Below are 25556 nucleotides of genomic sequence, written 5' to 3'. Positions count from 1 at the left end.
TAACAACCCCTCTCTGGCCCGAGATTCTGAAACTTGGAGCTCATGACTTAAGTTATGCTTTGGTATCCATACAAACATTAAAATCTTCTTTGTGTAATTCCAGGGTATCTGCATAAAATATCAAGTCTGTGGTTGCAGAGGCTACATACACATTACCAACAAGACCTAACAGGCCGTATTCTGTCTTTGAATGTGAATCAACTCCCATGACCACCTTCTTCTATTTTCCTTTTATGACACATCATCACTTTTTAATAGTGAGGCCTTCCCACCTCCTAACATGCTCTGTTTCAGTCTTATCTTCCATTTTCCTCCACAGCAGTTAACATTGATATCCTATGTAGTTTTTCCAGTTTATTTGGTTATAGCCTGACTCCTCCCATTACAAGATAAGCCCCGAGAAAGCAAGGATTTTTGTTTTTTTCTTCTGGAATGCTGTATCCCTAGTGTCTAACATCTTAGCAGAACTGGGCATGATGTGTCCTACCAATATTTGTAAAGGAATACATCAACAAGTGAATAAGGTCATACCCTCAGACTGTGCCCAGGCGGCGTGCAAACGCTGACCAAATGGGAGAACAGAGGAATAGCAAAGAGCTTTTCTCCTTTTGATATTTATGGTAGGGATTTGCAAAGCCAAAAGGAGAGAGAAATGGGCTGAATAAGAGTAGATACTTAAAAGCACATAGGCGAAATCACCCACGTTTTCTAAAGTACGTTAAGTTGGTAGCAATTCAAATGGGTACTGTGCAGCGGCTTCTGGAAGGTAGAACAAGTTATGTGTGAAAATCGAAACAGTTTATTTGGAAATTAAAGGGAACTGTCTCTAGTTTCGCTGTCTGCAAGGCGATAATGGAAGGATGCTTATTTTGTATATTTGGTTTGTTAACAGAAAATATATAAAAGACTTCAGCACTCAGTCCGATGCTTTCTGGCATCCGTCTGCCAAATAAAAATAAGACAATGACCATCTTCTCATGATTATTTTATTTTTCATATAGCACAGTGCATTACGTGATCTACACAATTAAACAACAGTTCTCCTCGGGTTCTAATCCTCCCACCATTTTCGTGACTTACGTCCCTTTCCATACGGCTTTGTCTGTGCTGCTGGGTTTCCCGTGCTTTTGTACATTTCCCCACGTCTTGGGATTTACCACTGGTGTTTCTCTCTTTCTCATTTCATTCTATCTCTGATTTAGTCAGCTCTTATTTTCAAGTTATTTGAACAGACTATGCTCACGTTCTTTTTCTGAGTTTGTGTTTTTATCAAAGTTACATGTGCACTTGCCCCCTATCCTTACTTTTCCCCATTCCCCAACTAGCCAGTGTCATTACATCATCATTTTAGATACATCATTTCTTGGCATCTGTGTTTATTCTGATCATGGACTTTCTTTTCATTGCTGAGCCCTGGCGTAAACTGTGACTTCCCCCTCCCTGCACAACGTCTTCTAGACTGAACAATTATCTCATGTATTAGTAAAGATAGGCCAGGCTTGCTGTATAACAAAACACCCACCTGTCGATGGGAAGAATGATAGAGAATCTGGACTTATTTAAAAAAAAAATTTTTTTTTAATGTTTATTCATTTCTGAGAGATAGAGCACAAGTGGGGAAGGGCAGGGAGGGAGGGAAACATGGAATCCGAAGCAGGCTCCAGTCTGCAAGCTGCAGCGCAGAACCTGATGCGGGACTCGAACCCACGGACTGGGAGATCATGACCTGAGCTCAAGCCAGATGCTTAACCAACTGAGCCACCCAGGCATCCCTCAACTTTATTTTGAATGTTTTATTTTTTTTCCTACTGTGTTTCTAAAAGCTCTTTTGTTCTCAAAATATTTTTTTAAAAAAATTGGCATCCTGTTCTTATTTTATGATTGTAATATTTTCCCATTATCTCTATTAGTAAATTAAAGACAGTTATTTTTTTCTCTGTGAGCCTTCCCTTGCCCCTTATTAAATTTGTTTCTCCGGTTGCCTCTGGTCTCTGTTTGTTTTGGTGTCTAGGTTTTATATTACAGATTCCCTAATATTTCTTGCAATTACTCCTTGAGACCAAAAGCCCCACAGTCAGAGAATTAGGCTGGATAACTGAGTTGAGGAAACTCCCATGTTGCTAACTTACGTTTCTCTTCTTGGGCTAGTCAGATTCTTCGGAAATGACTTCACCAATGTTCAGGGGTTCTGTTTTTTATTTTTTTTTTTAACCAATGTCCTGTTTGAAGGGTGAGGGGCTGACTGGGAGCTGCGTGGGGAGGGGGGAGGACTAGACTGCATAGCATCCAACATGCATGCATTCACTTAATGCCCTTTTCTTTTTTTTAATGCCCTTACTTTTAATAAGAGACCCCAACCTCAAGTATGCGTGGTGCTTCCAACTGAAGACTGTATATTTAATTCTTTTCCAAGAAAAAATTTCCAGTTTTTTGCCAATGTGGGGGGAGGGGAAGTCACCTGATGTGTGGAATGGTGGTAGGGATGTGAGGATCCAAGCCTTCTTTCTTTCCTTTTTTTTTTTTTTAATTTTTGAGAGAGAGAGAGAGAGAGAGAGAGAGGAAGAGAGAGAATACCAAGCAGGCTTCGTGCTATCAGTGCAGAGCCTGATGTGGGGTTTGATCTCAGGAACCATGAGATCATGACCTGAGCTGAGATCAAGAGTCAGATGCTCAACCAACTGAGCCGCCCTCGGTCCCCAGGATCCAATCTTTCTTAACTAGACCGACATTCAATGATGCTCATTTTAGCACCTGCACTTCCAGAAGTATCTTGTGCCAGCCATTTCCTGAGTCTTTAGGGCTTGGATGGTATATATTGGCTTGGGTTTTTAGCTTTTTCCATCGCTTGCTTAGAAGCCAGTTTTCTTGAATCTCCTAATTCATTTACCATTCCTCCATCTGCTTTCCTGCTTCCGAAATTTGGTTGCTGTTGTTTCCTTACCTACTTTCCTTGTTTGAGGGTTTACGGTTCCAAAACAAAACAGCACTATCGTCACTTTAGTGAGATTTCAGGGGAAAAAAGCTAAAATAGACATAGGCGTTCAATCTGCCATCATGACCTGAAGCCTCTTCTTTTTCTATTGCGGTTGGTCCTTCTGCTATTTCTCACAGATCCTTCATGTCCCAGCATCGAGGACCGTCTTCTTTGGGACACACACATCCTCTGAAATGAGCCCTCACCCCAGGCACAGAGGACAATTCCTCCCTTTGTTCTACCACTAGAAGTTTATTTTATTAAAAATTTTTAAATATTTATTTCTGAGAGAGAGACAGAGTGCAAGCGGGGGAGGGGCAGAGAGAAAGGGAGACACAAAATCTGAAGCAGGCTCCAGGCTCTGAGCTGTCAGCACAGAGCCTGACATGGGGCTCAAACCCATGAACCATGAGATCATGACCGGAACCGAAGTCAGACGCTTAACTGACTGAGCCACCCAGGCGCCCCTGGAACTTAATTTACTACTTACTGGCCTTTACTGCAATTCTTTGATTGTTATCTTTCTTTGCTGCAAGTCTGTAAGAGAGAGGTCTAATGGTCTCCCAATGTCTATTCTCCCTGTCTACCTTTAGTGACAGAACTCCCACGTGTTAGCTGGCACACAGCAACTCAGATAGAGACTGTATTCCCCAGCTCTCCTGAAGTCAGCTGTGGTCCGTCCCTAAATCCGGTTCAACGGGACATGAGAAGCAGTGTGTGCACTGTGTGGTACATCTACTTGGAAAAGCCATTTGCAGTAGGCTTCCTCCTTCTCCTTCTGACCTGACCTTCGCTAGGAAAATGGAAAGACAGAAGAATCCTGGAAGGTGATCTTGAGGTAGAGCCGCCCTGACCGCCCAGAACCATTCACTCTGGACTATGGTGGCAAGAGAAACAAGGCTCTGTATTATGTAAGGTGCCATATTTGGGCAGCTCTTAGTTACAGCAGCATAGTCTGCACCACATAGAGAGCAGCATGGACCTTGGATGTAAGACTACACCTTACTTTTCGCCCAGTACCCAATACCTACGGCAGGCTACTTCATACAAGTTTGTTCATTGCAGCGGCAGGGCTCACTCCTGCCACTAAGTGCAGCAATGCGGTCACGGGGTACCGTGTAGACGCCAGGGAATTGTCATCGCGGCCACACGTGCTTGCCATCAGTTACCGGTATTGCTACCATTGTGCAAAGCGATTTCACCCTTGTTTTCTGAATATAGCAGGAAAATAATGGTTTGGTGGAGAGGATAATTAACATGGGTATACAGAGGACAGGGGGAGGGGTTTGTGTGCAAACAGATTATTTTTCAAGACAGAAACTGCAAAATGTGTCAGTGAAACTCTTCAATCACAACAGGAGGCATGGTGCAGCAGAAAGGACAGTGAATACAGAGCTAAGAGAACAGGGTTCTTTGGCAAACCACTAAGGAGCTATAACCTCTGGGGCAAGTCAAAGCCTTCCTGGACATTAATTGCATTATTAAAAAATGAGACTGTTGGGGGCGCCTGGGTGGCTCAGTCTGACTTCGGCTCGGGTCGTGATCTCACGGTTCGTGACTTCGAGCTTCGCATTGGTCTTTGGGCTGACAGCTCGGAACCTGGAGTCTGCTTCGGATTCTGTGTCTCCCTCTCTCTCTGTTCCTCCCCCACTAGCACTCTGTCTCTCCCTCTCTCAAAAATAAAAAAGACAAAAAAAAAATTAAAAAAATAAATGATAGTGTTGTATCAGACCGCCTGTCTGTTCCCTCCCAGTCCTGTGGCTATAGTTATTTATCTACTAGAATGGCCAGGCCAGCATGTTGACCACAGGTGGCTGACCTCCGTGGCTTCTTTCCTGTATGTTTCTCCCCCACTTTCTTGCAGGTTGTTTTCAATTCATATCTCACTAATTTTCTTTGCGGCCAATGGTGCTTTGCATACAACTAACTACATCTTGTCTTCCACCTTTTTTTTTTTTTTGTAATTTATTAAGTTTATTTATTTATTTTCAAGAGAGAGTGAGAGAGAGCATAAGCGAGGGAGGGATAGAGAGAGAGGAAGACAGAGATTCCAGACACAGGTTCCAGGCTCCATGCCATCAGTGCAGAGACCAACACGGGGCTCCATCTCACAAACCACAAGATCATGACCTGAGCTGAAATGAAGAGATGAATGCTTAACTGACTAAACCATTCAGGCGCCCTGAAATTTCAAGAGTTTTAAAAGGGAAAACTTTTAAATCATATGGTATCATGTCCAGAAGCACCAGCAAAAGAGACATAGAGAATCACATGAAAGAAGAAACTGTGAGATTCTCAAATATATTCCTAAAACTTAAGGAATTGCCTACACTTTTTCTTTTCGAAGTATTGTTTCCTAAAGTGCTCTATCTCCTTACCTACCTACCTACCCATCAGTTACTAAAATGCTTTTGTAAAAAGACTCTGAGTTGGGAAATCTCATATCTATCTCGGGGATTCACAATGTGTATTACCAGGTCCATATATTAAAAGCTCTGACAAATCCCTCAATTTCCCACCCCATTTAATCAAGGAAACCTTTTCTCAAATTACACCTATTAAAATCACTCTGAACAATGCTATACTGAAGAAAAATGAGAGGCAATGCCTAGAATTTAAGAAATTATAATCTTGCAAATATAACCACTCTACAATCCAGCAATTGCACTATTAGATATTTACCCAAAGGATAAAAAAATACAGATTTGAAGGCGTATATGCACCCTAATGTTTATAGCAGCATTATCAACAATAGTCAAACTATGGAGAGAGCCCAAATATCCATCAACTGATGAATGGATAAAAAGATGTGGTGTGTGTGTGTATGTATACACACACACACACACACACACACACACACACACACACACACAATGGAATATTACTCAGCCATCAAAAAGAATGAAATCTTTCCATTTGCAGTGACATTGTTGGAGCTGGAATGTTTTATACTAAGCTAAATAAGTTGGTCAGAGAAAGACAAATATCATGGGATTTCACTCATATGTGGAATTTAAGAAACAAAACAGATGAACATATGGGAAGGGGTGGGGGGACAAAGAGAAGAGAGGGAAACAAACCACAAGAGACCCTTAATGATACAGAACAAACTGAGGGTTGATGGAGGGGAGGTGGGGGGGGGGTGATGGGGCTAGATGGATGATGGACATTAAGGAGGGCACTTGTTGTGATGAGAACTGGGTGTTGTATATAACTGATGAATCACTGAAATCTACTCGTGAAACCAATATTGCATGGTATGCTAACTAAAATTTAAATTTTAAAAAAGGAGAAAAAAAAGAAATTACAATCTTTCTTCATAATGCCAGAAAGTTCTTAACATCTATCTAACTTCTGTTTGGACTATTCTCTCTTAATCTCTTCTCAAAGAGGGTTCAATTTGGGCTCCACACCATTCTTTTTGTATTTCTGAGGCAGGAATCTGTTATTAAGGCTATCCCTCAGCCTTATTTATTTGAGGCCGTTTCACACAAATTCCTACGAAAAGGAAACACATTTGGAAAGACTAAAAAATCAGAAGAGGGGCGTCGGAGTGGCTCAGTTGGTTAAGCGTCCAACTTCAGCTTGGGTCATGATCTTGCAGTCCATGAGTTCGAGTCCCCTGTTGGGCTCTGTGCTGACAGCTCAGAGCCTGGAGCCCGTTTCAGATTCTGTGTCTCCCTCTTTCTCTCTCCTCCCCCGCTCATGCTCTGTCTCTCTCTTCTCAAATAAGCGTTAAAAAAAAAAAAAATTTAGAAAAAAAAATTAAATATCAGAAGAAAAAACACTCTAAACATTCTTAGTAAAGGAAGATAAATTTATTTATTTATTTAGAGACAGAGAGAAAGATAGAAAGAGAGCGAGAGAGAGCTTCCCAAGTAGGCTCTGCACTGTCAGCATGGAACATGAGATCATGACCTGAGCCCAAATCAAGAGTCGACACTTAACCGACCGTGTCATCCAGACACCCCAGCACTGAGATATTTTTGATGGTTTTGTTATATCAGTTATATCCTAGCTACTGATACCAGTTGATGGTCTTAAAAGACATACTTCCAGTAATACAGTCATTTGACTTAGCAAAATGTTCCTAAATTAAAAATGAATTGCTACTATAGGAAGGAAAACAGAAAAAGTCACTACATCTCAAGAATGTTTAAGAGAATGCTGTTCACTGGGGCATCTTGGTGGTTCAGTTGGTTAAACATCTGATTGACTCTTGATTTTGGCTCAGGTCATGATCCTGTGGTCCCTGGGATCAAGCCCTGTGTTGGTAGCCTGGACCCTGCTTGGGATTCTCTTTCTCTCTTGGTCTGCCCCTGCCCAGCTCACTTGCTCTCTCAAAATAAAAAAATAAACATAAGAAAAAAAAAAGAAGAACGAATGCTGTTAAGATTTTAAACCAAACTAATGTCAGCTAGCCATCAATATTTACTTAGTCGTGCTTATATGCAGAACTGCTTACCTGTATTTTGAAACACTTTTCACAGCTTAAAGTATAAATATACTTTAACCTTTGTTTCATGTTTTTCTGGAACTCCTAAAAGTCAGACCAGTACTTTATTACATAAAGTGATTCCTTTCAGAAAACAATGTTTGTTTGTTTCTACCATAAAAAGATGTTTTATGATAAGCCAGGTAGAGTGTGTGGGGTAGTAATTAAAGAAAAAAAGTTTTTAGTGTTTATTTATCTTTGAGAGACAGAGAGAGAGAGAGAGAGAAATAGAGAGAGCGTGAGTGGGGGAGGGACAGAGAGAGAGGGAGACACAGAATCCGAAGCAGACTCCAGGCTCCGAGCTGTCAGCACACAGCCTGATGCGGGGCTCAAACTCACGAACCTTGAGATCATGACCTAAGCTGAAGTTGGATGCTTAACCGACCAAGCCACCCAGGCACCCCTGGGGTAGCAATTTTTAAAGTGAACTTCCCTAAACTATGTATTAGCAGAATTGATGAAAAGTTGCTGACATTTAGGGATTTATTAAAATCAGAAGTATAGGTTTGCAGGTACTTTGCTTTAGAAAGAATTAAAATAGCTTATTAAAGCAATATGTGATGTTCCCTGGTGTGTGTGTGTGTGTGTGTGTGTGTGTGTGTGTGTCAGTATCACTTTTTCCACTCACCTTTTCTACTGCTTGACCGAGCAGACTAGAAAAAAGAAGATTCCCTCTAACTCAGTCAGGATAAGAATAACTAATATAAGAAATATCCTTAGGCCGTTCCAAGAAGTCCTCTTTAAATTTTTTTTAATGTTTATTTATTTATGAGAGTGGGGGAGGGGCAGAGAGAGAGGGAGACACAGAATCCGAAGCAGGCTCCAGGTTCTGAGCTGTCAGCACAGAGCCCGACAGGGGGCTCGAACTTGTGAACTTGTTTACCATGAGATCATGACCTGAGCTGAAGTCAGACACTCAACTGACTGAGCCACCCAGGCACCCCTAAGAAGTCCTCTTTAAAAACTTTAGAGCAACATGACGATGAAAGGGAAGTTGTTAAAAAATCTGTATATGCTTGGCAAAGTGACACTGGCTAGAAATTTCTACCCCCTCTCTGAGCAAAGCACTTTTCTTCAAGTGAAGACTTTACTGTGGTGTTCTATGTACTCACAACATCATCTCTAAGTTTCTTTTTCTAGCCCTTGCTGTGAAAGCTAAACACGGGGTCAAGGTGCCAGAACACGTGGTCATCACTGTAGCGTCAGGAGAGGAGATTCCAACACCCACCGGCCACATACCTGGAGCTCTGCTAACAGGCAAGCATCAGGATGAGACATTCTCTCACTAGGTGGCCGCCCTCTTTTAGAACAGCAACACTCCTGGCAAGACTCTTACTAAGTTGTTTTCGACCATGGGTAATTTCGTGTCTCTCCCTGAAGCCAAAATGGACAATGAAGGGATGTGAGGGAGGACAGAGGACAAGAACAGGCCAAGGACTCACTACCCAAAATACAGAAGAGAAGTGGGAAAGCCCCCAAAAGTCCCGAAGAATGAGCTTTACCTACTTTGCAATTTTGCCTAATGCCAGCCCAGGGCCCTTAGGTATCGGGCGTATAATATTTAGTTTACTTCAGGATGTATAACCACCTTCATGTACCAATAGGGGCACTGAGGTTGTGGCCACATCCACCACATCAACGGAGTTATTAAGAAAAAAGAAATTAAGACAATGACAGGTTTTTCTAATTACTAGCTTGTTTCTTGACTGTGCTGACTACAGAGTCACTCAAAATGGTCTGAATGTCCCGAGGGGACAAGGCAAGTAATCTCTGCAGGATAAAAATATGTCTGGCTACCTGTGGCATCTTTTCACATTCCGTTACGCTTGTTAGAAAAGACGCTGGCTCGTTCTGACATACCATTTTACCTGGAAACACCACAGAATCCTTTTTGGGATGATTGGTCACTTCCTTCTGTGAATTTCTCTTTTCCAAAAAGTAGACCTTCACAGATACATTTGTGTTGTATGACTTGTCATACATACCTGGTATATTTGCATTTGTATTATGTGTATACGTATCTTAAAATGTGGCTGTGGGGAAGCTGATTCATGGTAGTCAATGCGTAGCAAACGAGATGGTCAAGTGGCCCATGAGATTATTTTCTTCCGTGAGTCTGAGTAAGAGGCTCAGACGCTACGAGAACTGGGAGCTGGACGAGTTGGAGAAGAAAATGAACCAGAGTGAAAACCCACAAACTCTTGCTTTTGGAGCTTCCATACTTCCAGACACCTGTCTATTCCATGAGCCTTCGTCATTCAGGAGATCTGGATCATTTATAATTTATCCCAAGCATCTAAATTAATTTGGCTAGATTTCTGTTACAACACAAATAATTAAAAAAAATTTTTTTTAATGTTTATTTATTTTTGAGAGAGAGAGAAAGACAGAGTGAGAGTGAGGGAGGGGCAGAGAGAGAGAGAGAGAGAGAGAGAGAGAGAGAGGGAGTCACAGAATCTGAAGCAGGCTCCAGACTCTGAGCTGTCAGCACAGAGCCTGACATGTGGGTTGAACCCACAAACTGTGAGATCATGACCTGAGCTGAGGTTGAACATTTAATCGACAGAGCCACCCAGGCGCCCCTGCGGCACAAATAATTTGAACCAGGACATTATTTTATCTGATTACTCAGTACAAATAGAGCCTTGCTTGTATCGTGTCTAAAACCTGTAACGACAGGAGACTGCAGTGATTGTGGAGCTTAACTATGGACAGTTTCTGCTCTGTTATGTGTGCAGTTGTGAACCCAGCAATCCAGGATTGGAAAATCTTTTTCTGTTAAAGTCTATGAACTGTCGTAAAGAGGGTAGGAATCAAACACAAAACAAAAGAAAACAATTTAGTTTAGGCACTTAATGAACTCTCTTGGGGCATCGGGGTGGCTCAGTCGGTTAAGCCTCTGACTCTTGATATCGGCTCAGGTCATGATCTCACGGTTTGTAAGATGGACCCCGCCTTGTGCTCTGCGTCCACAGCGTGGAGCCTGCTTGGGATTCTCTCCCTCCTTCTCCCTCTCTCTGCATCTCTCCTCTCCCTCTCCAAAATAAATAAACATTAAAAAAAGTTTCTAAAAAAATTCTTCTAAGGAGAAATAGACATTGCTTTTAAAATTAAAAATAGAGAACATAAATTAAGCCACTTTTACACATTAACTTTGTATCAATGTTTTGAAGGGGTAGGAGGGAACACAGACAGGTCGGAGCCAGAGGGACAGATGAGGGGAGAGAAGCCAGAAAGAAATAGGAGAGGAAGCGACACACTAACATAAAAAGGAAGGAGAGAAAAAGAGGGAGGATGGGAGGAAATGAAGAGGGACAGATCCAGGAAAGGGGCAATGGAAAAACAAAACTCAGCTGAAGGAGAGGAAGGACACGTGAGGAAGACAGAGATACACAGTAGAAGGGTTGCTAGAGAAGAGATGACAAGACAGACAGAGGGGTAGGGAGAGGTCCAGAATGTTCAGCTTGTTAGGCAGAGGCCATCCTCAGGTTCTGGGGGCCCAGTGGAGCGGGGCGGGGTGGGGGGCAGCGTCCCTTCTCTGGCACTTACTACTTACAGCCCTTTGTTAACGAGCTGGTTAATGAGCTCCTGAGGTCTCCCACTGCTCCAAACCTCAACAGTTTAGGGATTCCGCCTAAAGAATGCGACTGTACTTGGGGCGCCTGGCTGGCTCAGTCGGTTAAGCATCTGACTCTTGATTTCGGCTCAGATCATGATCTCAGGGTTTCTAAGATCGAGCCCCACATCCGGGCTCTGTGCTGACAGTGTGGAGCCTGCTTGGGATTCTCTCTCCTTCTCTCTCTGCCCCTGTCCCGCGCACTCTCTCTCAGAATAATAAATAAATATTAAAAAAAAAAAAGAATGTGACTGCACCAACTCACCAAGGGAGCTTCCCTGGGGTTGTACTCGTTAGAACACAAGTTATCATATATTTTCATATTTTTTTATTTTTTATTTTTGAGAGAGAGAGCGTATGCACAAGTGGGAGAGAGAGGCACGGGGGAGAGAGATTCTTAAGCAGGTTCCACACTCAGTGCAGAGTCCAATGTGGGGCTCAATCCCACAACCCTGGGATCATGACCTGAGCCGAAATCAAGAGTCTGACACTCAGCCAACTAAGCGACCCAGGCACCTGGATTTTTACCTTCTAAAAAGAGCCTGTCAAATACATTTGAGACATGCTGGTTTAATCAAGGTTAAATGGGCTTGTTACAGTACTTCTGAGAGCCTTTGATATGAATTTCTAAGAGAGTTCTACATGGGATGCAGGGATTCCCAACCTTACCTGGCCACAGAATTCATTTTTCAAGAGAATCACAAAGGTAACTGTTCTTGCAGAACACACTTTGAGAAGCATGGCACCAAGAGGATGCTATTCTCTTTGCATCTGAGCTTTGCAATCACTGGCTGTAACCATAACACCCCGAAGATCAGACAACAAGGAATAAAAGGCAAAATCTGGTTTGAAGCCCTGAGGTTTCCTAGCCCTACAGCCAACACTGCTATTTCTTTATCTCACTTTATCTTTATTTATTTTTTTAACACTTATTTATTATTGAGAGACAGAGAGACACAGAGCATGAGGAAGGGCGGGGCACAGAGAGGGGGAGACACAGAATCTGAAGCAGGCTCCAGGCTCCGAGCCGTTGGCACAGAGCCTGATGTGGGGCTCGAACTCACGATCTGTGAGATCATGACCTGAGCCGAAGTCGGTTGCCCAACAAACTGAGCCACCCAGGCGCCCCTCACTTTATCTTTATATTGCTTTAAGTGCTTTTTACGGGAAGTTCAAAATTTAGAACTTTATATTTGATGCCCTCTAATATTTATCCTGAGTCACCCTGTGCTGAACAATATTCTTTCTTCTTTTCCTGCGAAACTTCGTCCACTATGATGATTCAAAATTCAAAGTGGTGGGGTGCCTGGGTGGCTCAGGTCATGATCTCATGGTTCGTGAGCTTGAGCCCCATGTTGGGGCTTCACATGGACAGGCAGAGCCTGCTGGAGATTCTCTCTCTGCCCTCCCCTGCCTGCTCTCTGTCTCTCTCTCACAATAAATAAATAAACTTAAATTAAAAAAAAAAAAAAATCAAAGCGGCAATTGCTAGTTTCCCTGGAAAGCCCACCATGCTAGGTCCACATTCCCTTCTTCATGGGCACACGGTAGCTCATCTACCTGTGGCCTTTTAACTCCTTCCTCCTCAGTGAACTTAGAGCTGAAGGGATCTGTACCACATTGGTCTCCCTTGCTTAAAAGGAACATTGCTTGCTCTATTTCCAAAGGAACACTCTCCATTTCCATTCCCCTGTGCGGGAACACAGTGTTCGTGAAGAAGATGATGATGTCTCAGTGGTGGCAGAAAAATAAGAAGGTACCAGAATGATGGCTTAGAGCAGAGTTACTCCACCAACACGGACCACTTACCTTGATGAAACTGTCACACAAAGAGAAATAAACTTTTATCTTTAATGAAGGCACTGTAATTCTGACTTGCCTTAATGCAGGAATTTGACATTTACCCTCACTAACACAGGGTTAATAACAAAAACATTTGAGTGTTATATTATAATTTACGGTATGCTCACATAGACATTATTTTTGTAAACCTTTTTCACTTTGATTTTGTTTCTTCTTTTTGAAAGTAATTATTGTCTTCTAGCATGTGTTAATCTGAACATTCAAAGTTAAGGCTTAATATTTGTCAATTACATCTCAGTAAAGCTGGGGTGGGGAAGAAAATGAAGATTAGGTAGGGTCATAGTTATTGCCTCACTATTTTGTTCTGTTTTTTTAATGCTTTCAAACTATACTCTGAGTTGTCTAAAGTAGGTTCCTTTCTGCTCGTTTATGTACAATCAACAATAAACCCTCAAATATAAAATTCCCTATGAATTCCTAATGATATGACTAATACCTTCATGAACTATAGTGACTTTCTATGAAATAAAATGTATCTATTACTCAAAAAAGTACCTATTTTCTTCTGAAAAGACACAGAGTGGTTTAACAATGATTGTTTCAAATGCAATTTCATGTTGAAATATTCTGCTAAACTACAGAAAGCAGTATTGGAAGGTAGCTATTGAAATATGTATGTATTTATGAATACGTCTTTGGTAAAGAGCCAGACAAAATAAAGCATGACTCATTGTCAGTAAACATTCCCTAAATGTCCTTGTATTATTATGGGAGAGGTACCGTCTGGTTTTAATAATGTATATAAAACAAATTGCTATTTACATCTGCTCAAAGGCATTAAAAAACAATGATCTACTTAGCAGAAAGGACTTTAAAGTCTAACAAATTAATTATCCTTTACTTTGTTGTCAATAAGGTGAGGAATTACTTCTTAGGAAATAATTAGATACAATAAGACTTCACTACTTATGTTTCTTGTAGTTGCAACTCACTAGTTTCTAAAAGTTTAAGGTATAAAGAGTATGTTTTTATTAGATTCATTTTAGAGGGTAGAGCAAGAGTTATTAGTAAATGCCTTTTTTGGGGGGGGAGGACCACAAAATATCTTAAATTTCATCTCTGAGATCACAGGTGATGGAATCTGCAAACCATCTTACAATGGTGAAAGAGGAAGGAATCTTAGAGATCGCAATAACCCCATTTTACAGATGAGGAATCAGAAGTTTGAAACCCTATTTAACTAAAAGAGGCTTCTTGAGAAGGAAAAACAAGTTTCCTCATGGACTTCTAGGGACTGTACAATTCGAACCTTGAACAGTAACCTTTACCATCTCTCTGAAGGGCTGGCCTTCCCATCTTTCCACTCCACGCATGGGAGTTCCCGGATCGTGTGTGTGGATCAGTGTGTAGCTGGGAATGGAAGGCAGCACTTTACAAGCTGGAACATCCCCACAGAAGTATGCTGATCTCATTGGGAAGTGCTGGGGGCTGGGGCTGGGGCCGGGACGCCATGTTTGGGAAGCCCCCTCCTGGAGGACTGCATTTCACAAGCGGAGGACTTGCTGAAGATTGCAAAATGCTTGCTTAAGCGAGTTTTAGGTGACAATGCAATCTTTAAAAAAAAAAAAAAAAAAAAAAAAAAAAAGCCCAAACGCTACAGTGTATCAGATTTCCTACCTTCCTCTAAAACTGAACAAAACAATCCCTCCCCCCCCAAAAAAGTGTCCTCCAATCTCAGAAATTTAAATACGCTTTATTACGTAGTTCGGTCTTAAACACCCAGGAAATGCAGGCAGATTACATCTAGTTCTCAGTGACATAACACAACCGTCTTTGCAAACTCTCGTGCGGGATCCCTCCTCCTCTACTGAGAACGCACGTTCTGATGTAGCACCACCCTGGAACGTTAAGCGCCCACGACAAATAACAGAAAAGCGAAAGTTCGTGACAAAACCTCAGGGCGTCTGTCTCCTCCCCACCAAACCACCGCAGATGACAAACTTCGAAACACAACTCAACCCTCACCAAACAGCACCAGGAGCCCTCGGCTGTGCCTGCGGCCCCGAGGTGGCACCGAGCAGCTCCCGGAGACGCGTTCCCACGGGTCACAGGGCCCAGAATTTCTGAGGACCATTACAGCATCCCCCTCCCTCTCCGAACGAGGCCCGGTGAGCTCATGCAGCAGGCTGGGGGTGGGGGACCCACCACCAACGTGGGAGCCCCACTCCGCAGTTCTCCCGGGCCGCGTGCAGGGGGAGCAGAAGGGGAGCTCGGGGTGGAGGGGGGGCGGGGGCAGGTGGCAGGGTCGGGGTGTGCGCAGCGAGGGGCGCCGAGTTTGGGGAGCAGGCAGCAGGGTGGTGTTGGGGGTGGCGAAGAGTTGGGCAGGGGCAGACAGATCGCGGAGCCAGAGGGGGTCCGCCAGGTGGGGGTTGGGGGGGCGACCCGGCTCAGGCGGGAAAGGGGGCGCAGGAAATGGGCGCCAAAGGGAGAAGTGAGAAATTGCGGAGGAGGAAGTCGTCCCTGGAAGAGGAGGGGCAAAGGGGAAGCGAGAAGGGAGTGTTTGCACTTTGGAGAGCGCAGGGCCGGAGCCTCCTCCGAGCCGGGAGGGGGCGGCCGACGCGCCGAGGTCCCCGGGGTGGAGGGGTGGGGGCGGCGGTCCCGGCGGCCCTACCTGAAGCGCTCCTGCCCCGCCGTGTCCCACAGCTGCAGCTTGATCCTCTTGCCCGGCTCGATCTCCAGCAGGCGGGAGAAGAAGTCCACGCCGACCGTGGGGTCGCAGGCGGGCGAGCGCAGCCCCGGGAAGCGGCCCTGCGTGAAGCGGTGCAGGAGGCACGACTTGCCCACCGTCGAGTCCCCGATCACGATGAGGCGGAACTGGTAGATCCAGATGGTCTCCATGGCTCACGTGCCCCCGCGGGCCGCCCCGCCCGCCTGCCCTCCAGCTGCCGGGCAAGTTTGGCGGCGGGAACTGTCCCTTCAGCACCGCCCGGGCGCCCGCCCGCCGGCTTCCAGCATATTCCTGCGACTGCAGCCGCCGCCTGGTCCCCGCCCTCTCTGGAGGGAGGGGCGGGGCCCGGCCGGCCGAGGGGCGGGGCCTCGGGCCAGGGGGCGGGGCGCGCGGGAGGGGGCACCGGGCTAACTGCGCGCGACTCCCGTCCCCGCCCTCGGTAAATCTCTTTCCCTGAAAGCTCACTGGGCGCCGCCGGGAAGGTGGGTGTGGCGAGAGGACGTGACGGCAGCGGCAGCCAATGAAAGCGAAGCAAGGGCTCCCCTCCGCGAGGGTCAGCCAATGAAAAGTGAGAATCGTTTTCTTACGGTCGTGGGGGCGGGTTTGTCAGAGCCAGAGTGGGCTTCTGCGAATAGGTCACTTCTGGGGCGCCTTTCTTCCCACGAAGGCCCTGCCCCTTCCCACGCCCCTGAAGGTGCCTGCCGACGGCGTCCTGCAGTCTAGCCTTGCTCAGCGCCGCCTCCCGCGCGTGCTAAGGCGAAGGAGTTCAGAACAGAATGGAAAAAAATTTGCAGAGCAAGGTCTGGATGCTTCTAGCAAGCGCTTTGGCCATTGCTCCTGCCGCCGCCGTGTATCTTCTTCCAGTACCACGAAGAGTGAGAAAAAGACCAGGTATCCTCTACATACTCTCTGGGGACTTGCAGCCCCGAGAGATACAGAAGGGACCAAAACAAACAAACAAAAAAAAAGTGAGATTTTGAGATGCTCATAAAAGCTCCCATTCTCCTGACTCCGTTCTGTAAATCGGAAAAATCCTATACTTGGCAGAGTCAGCTCCGGGATCCAGATAAACCAAGCACACCTGAATTCTGATGAGATCTTACTACTTCTCCATGCCTTTCTTAAAATTGAATAATAGTGAATTCAAGGTTCTAAGTGTATTTTTGCTAAAATAGAGTTTTCAATAAGTCCACCTTTTTTTCACACCCGCATCCAAACTTACACTATTGTTATTCATTCTCCCTTTCTTGTTTTGGAGACAAAGGTATCGCTTTCAATATCTCATTTAATTCCCTGTCACCCAGGGGATTTTGGACTCCCTCCCCCCCCCCCCCCCCACAGTTGATCTTTTTGTCTGCTGTTTATACCTCATACCTCCTTGTCTCCAATTGTTTCTATTCCTCAGTGTATACAAACATGCTCAAGTAGTCACAGTCCTAAAGCCAAACAAAACATCTCTATTATATGCTTCTCCTTTAGATTTTTGCCTTCTCCATTATTCTCCTTTTCAAATATTAGGAAAGAACTACCTATACTCATTTCCTACCCACCAGTGAGTCTTCAGCAGCCTTCTCCATACCTAATGTACCTCTGAAATTATTTTTTTTTAAGATTTTATTTTTAAGCACTCTCTACACCAATGTGCGGCTCAAATTGCAACCTGTAGGTCAAGAGTCACATGCTCCCCTGACTGAGTCAACTGGATGCCCCTCTGAAATTGCTTTTGATAGGTTGCCAGGGATTTTCTGACTATCAAATCCTCTACCCTCTCCTCATCATCTGTCTTTAGGTATCATTCTTCTTGACCTCCCTGTAGCTGTTATGGACTATAATCTGTTGTTAAAAGCTGATTGGCTGACCCAGCTCTTTTCCATAGTTCTCTTCTAGTCTTCCTCCAGGTAGGAATGGCCCCGTGACAACAGAGATCTGAGCAATGAGACTTAAGTAGGGCTTTTGGTAAACCTTTTGCTTTTCCAACAAGGGACTGACACCCATACTGCCCTTCACTCTTTCTCTTTTGCTTTTCCTTCCTACCTGGAAGAATAAACAACCATCCTGTGACCAGAGAGATGAAGGTTAGATGCTAAAGATGTTAGTGGAAGAGAGGAAGAGCATGAGTCCTCCGTGGAGTTGTTGATCTGTTGTGCCAGCTCTGGACATCTTGTTTGAGACAAACCAATTAACCCCTGTTTAAGCCACTGATGGTTGGATTTTCTATAAATTCAATCTAGATACTTTTGTTTCTCGGTTTCTACATAAGCATTCTTTCCTAATCTGTATTTTTTAACCTTATTCACTGACTTCTCTTTCTGTCATTCATTTCTTAAATATTGAAGTTCCTAAGAGACCCACTTTTCCTCTCTTTACCCTCTCCTTCCTTTTTCTATCGCTTTGAACAACCTCTGGTGACCTTATCAACTCCAGTGACTTCAGTTACTCCCATACCCAAACCACATGTCCTTTCCTTAACCGCTACTCTGTCTTGAGACCCACATTTCCAGAATACCTCTGTCCTTAAGTGTTGGATACACATTTCAGATTCATCACATCTGTGTTGGTTAGGATTCTTTGAAACAAACTCCAGTCAGGGTGATATAAAAAGATAAATGCACTTATCCTAAAGATACAGAGGTATTTTTATACAATCCACAAGCAGGAATGTAGATGGTGTCATAAAGGGATTGGAACTAGGAAAGAGAAAGCTGTAAGGAACACAGGCAGCATGTGTGTCTGCCTCTCTCATATTTACTTCCTTCTAACATCTGCTTAATTCTTACCTGCCTGTGAACCAGCTTTGTCTCCTCCTGAGTCCATTTGGAAGACTATGGTTGCTGCAAGTTCCATGTTAGATATCTAGACACATCCGGAGACCAATTTTCATTTTTCTCCAGAGACAATCCAGTTGGCCCAGTTTGGAACGGGCGTTTATATCAAAGACATAAGGCCAGTGAGACAGGAAGATGTAACAAGCCAATCCCTTTGGATGGGGTATATGGCATATTAGCAGTTCTGGAAGAAGGATTGGTCAGTGGCTTCCCTTTGTGTCAAAAATACAGCCTCTATAGTGTCCAAAAGTGAATGTAGATTTCTTGTCATGTTTCCTTTTCCTTAGTGTATTTAGTGTCTGTTCTAGCTCCCTGGACAAGTGAGAGCTTGTGCCCCTGAATCTAGGGGCTAGGGGTTTGTGTTTGTATCAGGAAGAGATGAAATTGGTCTAAAGGCAGCAGAATGTAGAGCTAAGGATAATCTAATACATAGCATCCTGGACAAAACTAAAATGGAAAGCAAGATAGGCAGCTCAAGTGAAGCATCTTAAAGAAACTAGGTAGATGGAGCAGAACATAGCTACAAGCCAACAGGATGCAAACGGGAAACCTGCCCAAAGAAAGGCTTCAATGAGAGGTCAGAAGCATAGCTTAATTCGACACCGTTAGCCAGAAGAAAAGGCATAGGACTTTTTATAAGGTCCCCAGCCTCAGGAGAGATCTAAGGAGATCCTTAGATCCTAACAAGGATCTAAGGTAAGGTAGTTTAGACACAACATTCAGGTGATTAAGATAGAATAAAAACTTCATCCATGCCAGACTCCCTTCTCTCCTTTGGCATACTCAGCCAATCATTAAACCTTGTTATGTTTACATCAGTGGTATCTTTCAGATTTATGACCTTTTCTGAACTCCCCGCTGTCACTGTCTTTGTTGAGTCTCTTATCATTTTGGACTGTACTGCTCAGGAACAGTAGGCATTGGTTTCCTAGGCATTGGTTTCCTAGGTCTGTTGTAACGAAGTACCACTAACAGAATGGCTTAAAGTAACGTTGTCTCATAGTTCTGGGGGCTACAAGTACAAGGTGTTGCCAGGTTTCTTCCTTCTTTGGGCTGTGAGGGAGAATCTGTTCCAGGCCTCTTGCCTCGCTCCTAGTGCTTTGCTGGCAATCTTTGGCATTCTTTGGCATGTAGGTGTCCCATTCCAACCCTCCATTGTAACATGACATTTTTCCAGTATCTCTTCACATAGCCTTCCCTCTGTGTATGTGTGTGTCTGTGTCCAGATTTACCCCTTTTTATGAAGACACCAGTCACAGTGGATTAGGGCCCACCATAATGACCTCATTTTAACTTGATCATGGGCCAAGACTGTTTCCAAATAAGGCACGTTCTGAAGTCCTGGAGGTTAGGACTTCTTTGTGTCTCTTTTGAGGGGTATAATTCAGTCCATGGCAGACTCCCATTTAGTTCTGCATTGCATCTAGAATTATGGCATTGAACACTTTTGATGACTCATTCACCCTAAGATGAAGTCTGAATACCTAATTGTGTGATATACCTCCAATCATAATGTGGCATCTGTGATCCAGTCACTGACTTCTATACGTGACATGCTATTCATGCTACACCTTTTTCCCCCATGCCATTGCATCCTCTCATTATATCCCTTTCACCCTCCAACTGGTCAGCAAATTTCTGTTTCTCTTTCAAGGCCCAGAACAAATATTATGTCTGCTTTGTAATCTTTCTAAACCATTTATATCCCCAAGGAGAACTTATTTTTCACTCTCTGTGTTTCTACAACAGTTAAGCAAAGAGTACTCTGTACTTCTGTGATATCTCATATCTTCTATAATGTATTTCATTTTGAATTATGGCTATTGGTTTGACGGTCTGGTAGACTGTAAGTTCCTCAAGGCCAGATGCAATGATTAACTCATTGTTATTTCCCCAGCACACACACAGCTGGTGCATAGTGGTGCTCTATAAATGCTCACTGAGTGGAAATGAACTGTTAAGCAAAATTCTCTATGTCCCTGAACTTCTATATATATGCAGTCTGCACATAACCTGATGAGCTTCATAATGAACTAAAATTAATTAAGTTTATGATTAATACTATGATTAGTATAGGTTAATATTATATATTAATATACTATATAGATATAATATAGATTAATAATTATTCAAAGGCAAACTTTAGTATCTGCCTTTGAATAATCCATGAGTAATTTTAAGTATATTTGGATTATGCATGCTGGTACAAATAATTTAATATTTTAATTAGAAATGTTGTATTTGTATTTCTGGAAGTTTAAGCTTAGAAAATAAGGCACATAGGGGCGCCTGGGTGGCTCAGTCGGTTGGGCGGCCAACTTCGGCTTGGGTCATGATCTCGCGGTCCGTGAGTTCGAGCCCCGCGTCAGGCTCTGTGCTGACCGCTCGGAGCCTGGAGCCTGTTTCGGATTCTGTGTCTCCCTCTCTCTCTGACCCTCCCCCGTTCATGCTCTGTCTCTCTCTAAAAAATAAATAAACGTTAAAAAAAAAAAAAAGAAAAAAAAAGAAAATAAGGCACATAGGACAGATTAAAAAAATTTTTTTTAGTGTTTATTTATTTTAGAGAGAGAGAGCACAAGCAGTGGAAGTGCAGAGAGAAAGGGTAACAGAGGATCCAAAGCAGGCTTTGTGGTAACAGCAGAGAGCCCGATGTGGGGCTCCAACTCACAAACCATGAGATCATGACCTGAGCCAAAGTCGGATGCTCAACCAGCTGAGCCATAATTCCATGTATGAGCGAAACCATATGGTATTTGTCTTTCTCTGACTGCCTTACTTCACTTAGCATAATACTTTCTAGCTCCATCCATGTCATTGCAAATGGCAAGATTTCATTCTTTTTTTTATGGCTGAGTAATATTCCAGTGTGTGTGTGTGTGTGTGTGTGTGTGCGTGTGTGTGTCTGTGTGAATGTCTGTGTGTGTGTATCACCTCTTCCTTATCCATTCATCAGTCAGTGGACACTTGGGCTGAATCCATAGTTTGGCTATTGTTGATAATGCTGCTATAAACATCAGGGTGCCTGTATCCCTTTGAATCAGTATTATTGTGTCCTTTGGGTAAATACCTCGTAGTGCAATTGCTGAATCTTAGGGTAGTTCTGTTTTTAACTTTTTGAGGAACCTCATGCTGTTTTCCACAGTGGCTCCACCAGTTTGCACTCCCACCAGCAGTGCAAGCGCGTTCCCCTTTCTCCACGTCCGCGCCAACATCTGTTCTTTCCTGTGTTGTTAATCTCAGCCGTTCTGAAAGGTGTGAGGTGGTGCTCATTGTGGTTCTGATTTGCATTTCGCCGACGATGAGTGATATTGAGCATGTTTTCATGGGTCTTTTAGCCATCTGTGTGTCTTCTTTGGACAGACATCTCGTTCTTGATTCCACTCTTTCTCATCTCTCCATAAGTATCCCCTCAGCGAATTCTATAGGGTGTGTATTCAAAATATGTCTAGATTCTAGTCATTTCTCAGCACTTCCACCTCTGCCACCATGTTCCAAGTTGCCGTCATCTGTAGCCTGGATTACTGGAATAGTATCTAATTAGGTCTTGCCCTGCCGTTACTATTGCTATTTTCAACCTGGAAGCTACCACCCTGCAAGATGTAAGTCAGATCTCGTCACTGCTATGCTCCAGAACTTCTAATTGGTTCTGATGTCACTGCAAAAGTCAAATTCCTTGCCTTGGTCTCTCATTACCTCTTGGGCCTCATCTTCTCATCTTCACCTTCCTCTTTTTTTTTTAAAATTTTTTTTTAAACGTTTATTTATTTATTTTATTTTATTTTTTTTAATTTTTTTTTTTTTAACGTTTTTATTTTTGAGACAGAGAGAGACAGAGCATGAACGGGGGAGGGTCAGAGAGAGGGAGACACAGAATCCGAAACAGGCTCCAGGCTCTGAGCTGTCAGCACAGAGCCCGACGCGGGGCTCGAACTCACGGACTGTGAGATCATGACCTGAGCCGAAGTTGGCCGCTTAACCAACTGAGCCACCCAGGCGCCCCAACGTTTATTTATTTTTGAGACAGAGAGACAGAACATGAACAGGGGAGGGGCAGAGAGAGAGGGAGACACAGAATCTGAAACAGGCTCCAGGCTCTGAGCTGTCCGCACAGAGCCCGACGCGGGGCTTGAACTCACGGACCACGAGATCATGACTTGAGCCGAAGTCGGACGCTTAACCGACCGAGCCACCCAGGCACCCCTTCACCTTCCTCTTTAATACCTTCACAACATACTGGCTTCCTTTTTTTTTTTTTTTTTTTTTTTTTTTTAGGATTTTATTTTTAAGTAATCTCTACTCCTGGTGTGAGGTTCGAACTCACAACCCTGAGATCCAGAGTTGCATGCCCTACTGACTGAGCCAGCCAGGTGCCCCAGACTGGCTTCCTTGATGTTCCTCAAACAGGAGAGGCAGGCTGCCACCTCAGAGCCTTTGTACTTGCCCTTCCCTCTGGAAGAGCTCTTTCCTTCTGTCTTTGCATAACCTGCTCTCTCACCTCATCCAAGCTCCACTCGAGTGTCTTCATTTGACTATATTTAAAACTGCCCCTCTACCCCCTTGTCTCCTTTATCTTTCTCCTTAGCACTTACTACCATATAACATAATATGCATTTTACTTATTATTTTGTTTATTGTTTGCACCCCCCAAGAGAATGTAAGCTGCATCAAGACAAGGATTTGTGTTTTGGTCTGTTTTATTCACAGTGGTACTCCAGTGCCTACCACATCACCTGGATTATCACAGGCAGTAAACAAATATTTGTTGAATACATTTAAAGTTTCCGCAAGTTTCCCTCCAGAAGACAAAATCAGGGTAACTGATAAGGGTTTTTTTTCCCAAGATTTTATGTTTAGTAATCTGTACACCAACATGGGCTTTGAACTTAAAACCCCAAGATCAAGAGTTGCATGCTCTACCGGACTGAGCCAGCCAGGTTTCCCGATAAGGGATCTTTCAATTGAAAAGGTAGTGACATTTAATTTCAGATACAAAGACTGAAGACTTTGGATGGGAATTAAAGAAAAATGTTTCTGGGTATGGAGAATAGAGAAAGAGTTTTACCAGTTAGAATTTTGTATTTGTAAATGGAGTGTTTTGTAATCTTTTCCTACCACTGATTGATTTTGATAATAAATTTGGTGTTGAAACTAGCTGTTCTCCAAGTGGTTCTACGGGGAGTCATGAGATGGATGACTGAGGGCTCCATATGAAGTGATTAATATCCTCACTACCCTCAATACCTGATCCTCAAAATCAGGAGCTGATCACACTGGAACTAAAGTTCTCATTTGTACCGATTAGCTAGCCTCACTTAACCATCTTATAGGACCTTTTGAGACAAATAGAGTTTTCCAGAGTGTATGAATAGTGTGGACTGAAATAATTGCATAAAATTAGAAGTCAGTTTGAAATGTGTATGCATGCCATTCTCAATACTCTAAAAAACTATGATCTCCACAATTCTTTTCTGAATAGGGCGGTTCATCCAAAGTGAATCAGAAGTCAATTTACACTTTAAAAATATACTAATTTTCAGGATGCCTGGGTGGTTCAGTCGGTTGAGCATCTGACTCTTGATTTCAGCTCGGGTCATGATCCCAGGGTCATGGGATTGAGCCCCACATTGGGCTCTGTGCTGAGCATAGAGCCTGCTTGAGATTCTCTCTCTCCCTCTCTCTCTGCCTCTTGTGCGCACTCTCTCTTTGTCTCTAAACAAACAAACAAACAAACAAACAAACAAAAATTTTCTAACTTGTGTAGGCATTGTTTTTATTTTGTTATGTTTGCCCCACAAGAGGCATGTGGATGGTAGAATTTCCTCTGTATACCCCTCTGTACTTAGAAGATACAACTCTATAGCCATTGCATTGTGAAGGCTTTTGCCATTTCTCAGTTGGACCAATGTCCAGTTCCACTCCCCATCTCCGATACAGTGAGCTTATATAAACATTCAGGAATTTAAACGACCTCAATAAACATGGGGAGGGAGAAAAAAGCCTGAATCGACAGAGTTTAAACCTGCAGTGGTTGGGGGGAAAAATAACTACATTAGGTCATTCAATAGAACGGAGACTCAAAGACGAAGCTGAATTGTAGGAAGATAAAGTTATAGTTCGTTTGCATGCTCGAAGCAGTAGGCTGAAAATACTTGCCCGCTAAAATAGGAAGAACTGATCCAAATGATAGCTGACATATAAGAGTGATTCAAATACGTGTGTACTCCAGGAAAGTATGCACATCCTTTCAGACACAACATGCATCTGAGTCTCAGGACTTTTGTGAGAAATACATATGTGAGTGGTGAATGAAAAATCTCCCAGAATGCGTAGCTGAATTTGTCACGTCGTCCCTCTGGAATGCCCATGGTGGACTTCTTATATCAGTTGGTTGTAGTCTTGTAACAGTGCCTGTCTGTCTCTCTTGCTTCAGAAGTCATTCAGGTTGACTAAATTCTGGTCAATTCCATTTTGTATGTATCTTTCAAATCTGTCTATACTTTGTCTTTCCCGGTACTGTTGCCCTGATTTTGACACTTAACATCTCTTACCAGAATTGTCATAAGCTCAATTCCTCTGGTTTTGTCCAACTCCCAAAGATCTTCAAGAATCTTTCTAATGGTTAGAATAATCATATTACACCTAGCTAAAACTATTTCAAATATCCCATGTATATACATATACACAACGCTTAAAGAATAATGTCTAAACTTACTAGAATGACATAAAAGATATGCTTTGGTACCATGGGGTTTTCCTTCATCTTCTATTTTCTGTTCGCTTTTACATTATTATGCTATATGTGGCTCCTGAAATGCCACGGTCTAGCTCAACACCATATACTTTGCATCTGTAGCGTTAGCATTAGATTAGGCCGTGAGTGACAGAAACAACAAAATAACAATGACTTACATATGAGGGAAATTTATTTCTCCTTCGTGTAAGAGAAGCATGAAGTTGCACTGTCTAGGGTCAACAGGGCGGCTTTACAAAGGTAGGGACCCAGGCTCTACCAACATAGAGGAAGCACAGCTCTTAAACCCAGAAGAGAAACTGAGTTCTTTTGACGTCGTTTGATCCCTAGCATCAAGCTGTAGCTAAAGCAAGTTATACCCTTG

The 25556-nt window shown here is 43.3% G+C and overlaps 2 protein-coding genes across 3 annotated transcripts in view; one reads left to right on the top strand and one right to left on the bottom strand.

Moving 5' to 3' along the window:
* The window catches only part of RAB39A (RAB39A, member RAS oncogene family), a 30180-nt gene extending 14249 nt beyond the window's left edge, over nucleotides 1–15931 (bottom strand). The window contains 1 exon segment of the mRNA XM_042907346.1: nucleotides 15560–15931. Within this exon segment, the coding sequence (XP_042763280.1) occupies nucleotides 15560–15786 (227 nt within the window). The 5' untranslated portion in view covers nucleotides 15787–15931.
* A 193-nt stretch (nucleotides 15932–16124) lies between these two features.
* The window catches only part of SLC35F2 (solute carrier family 35 member F2), a 101466-nt gene continuing 92034 nt past the window's right edge, over nucleotides 16125–25556 (top strand). Inside the window, exon 1 of one of the 2 annotated variants that reach the window (XM_042907342.1) lies at nucleotides 16125–16184. The gene's annotated coding sequence lies outside the window, so the exon portion shown is untranslated. Of the gene's footprint in view, nucleotides 16508–25556 lie in introns of both variants that reach the window. The other variant, XM_042907341.1, reaches the window with a different exon arrangement.

Source organism: Panthera leo, chromosome D1 (genome assembly GCF_018350215.1).
Source record: "Panthera leo isolate Ple1 chromosome D1, P.leo_Ple1_pat1.1, whole genome shotgun sequence".
NCBI classification, from domain to species: Eukaryota; Metazoa; Chordata; class Mammalia; order Carnivora; family Felidae; genus Panthera; species Panthera leo.
Note: the sequence above shows the minus strand (reverse complement) of the source record. Positions and strands in the feature narration are given on the sequence as shown.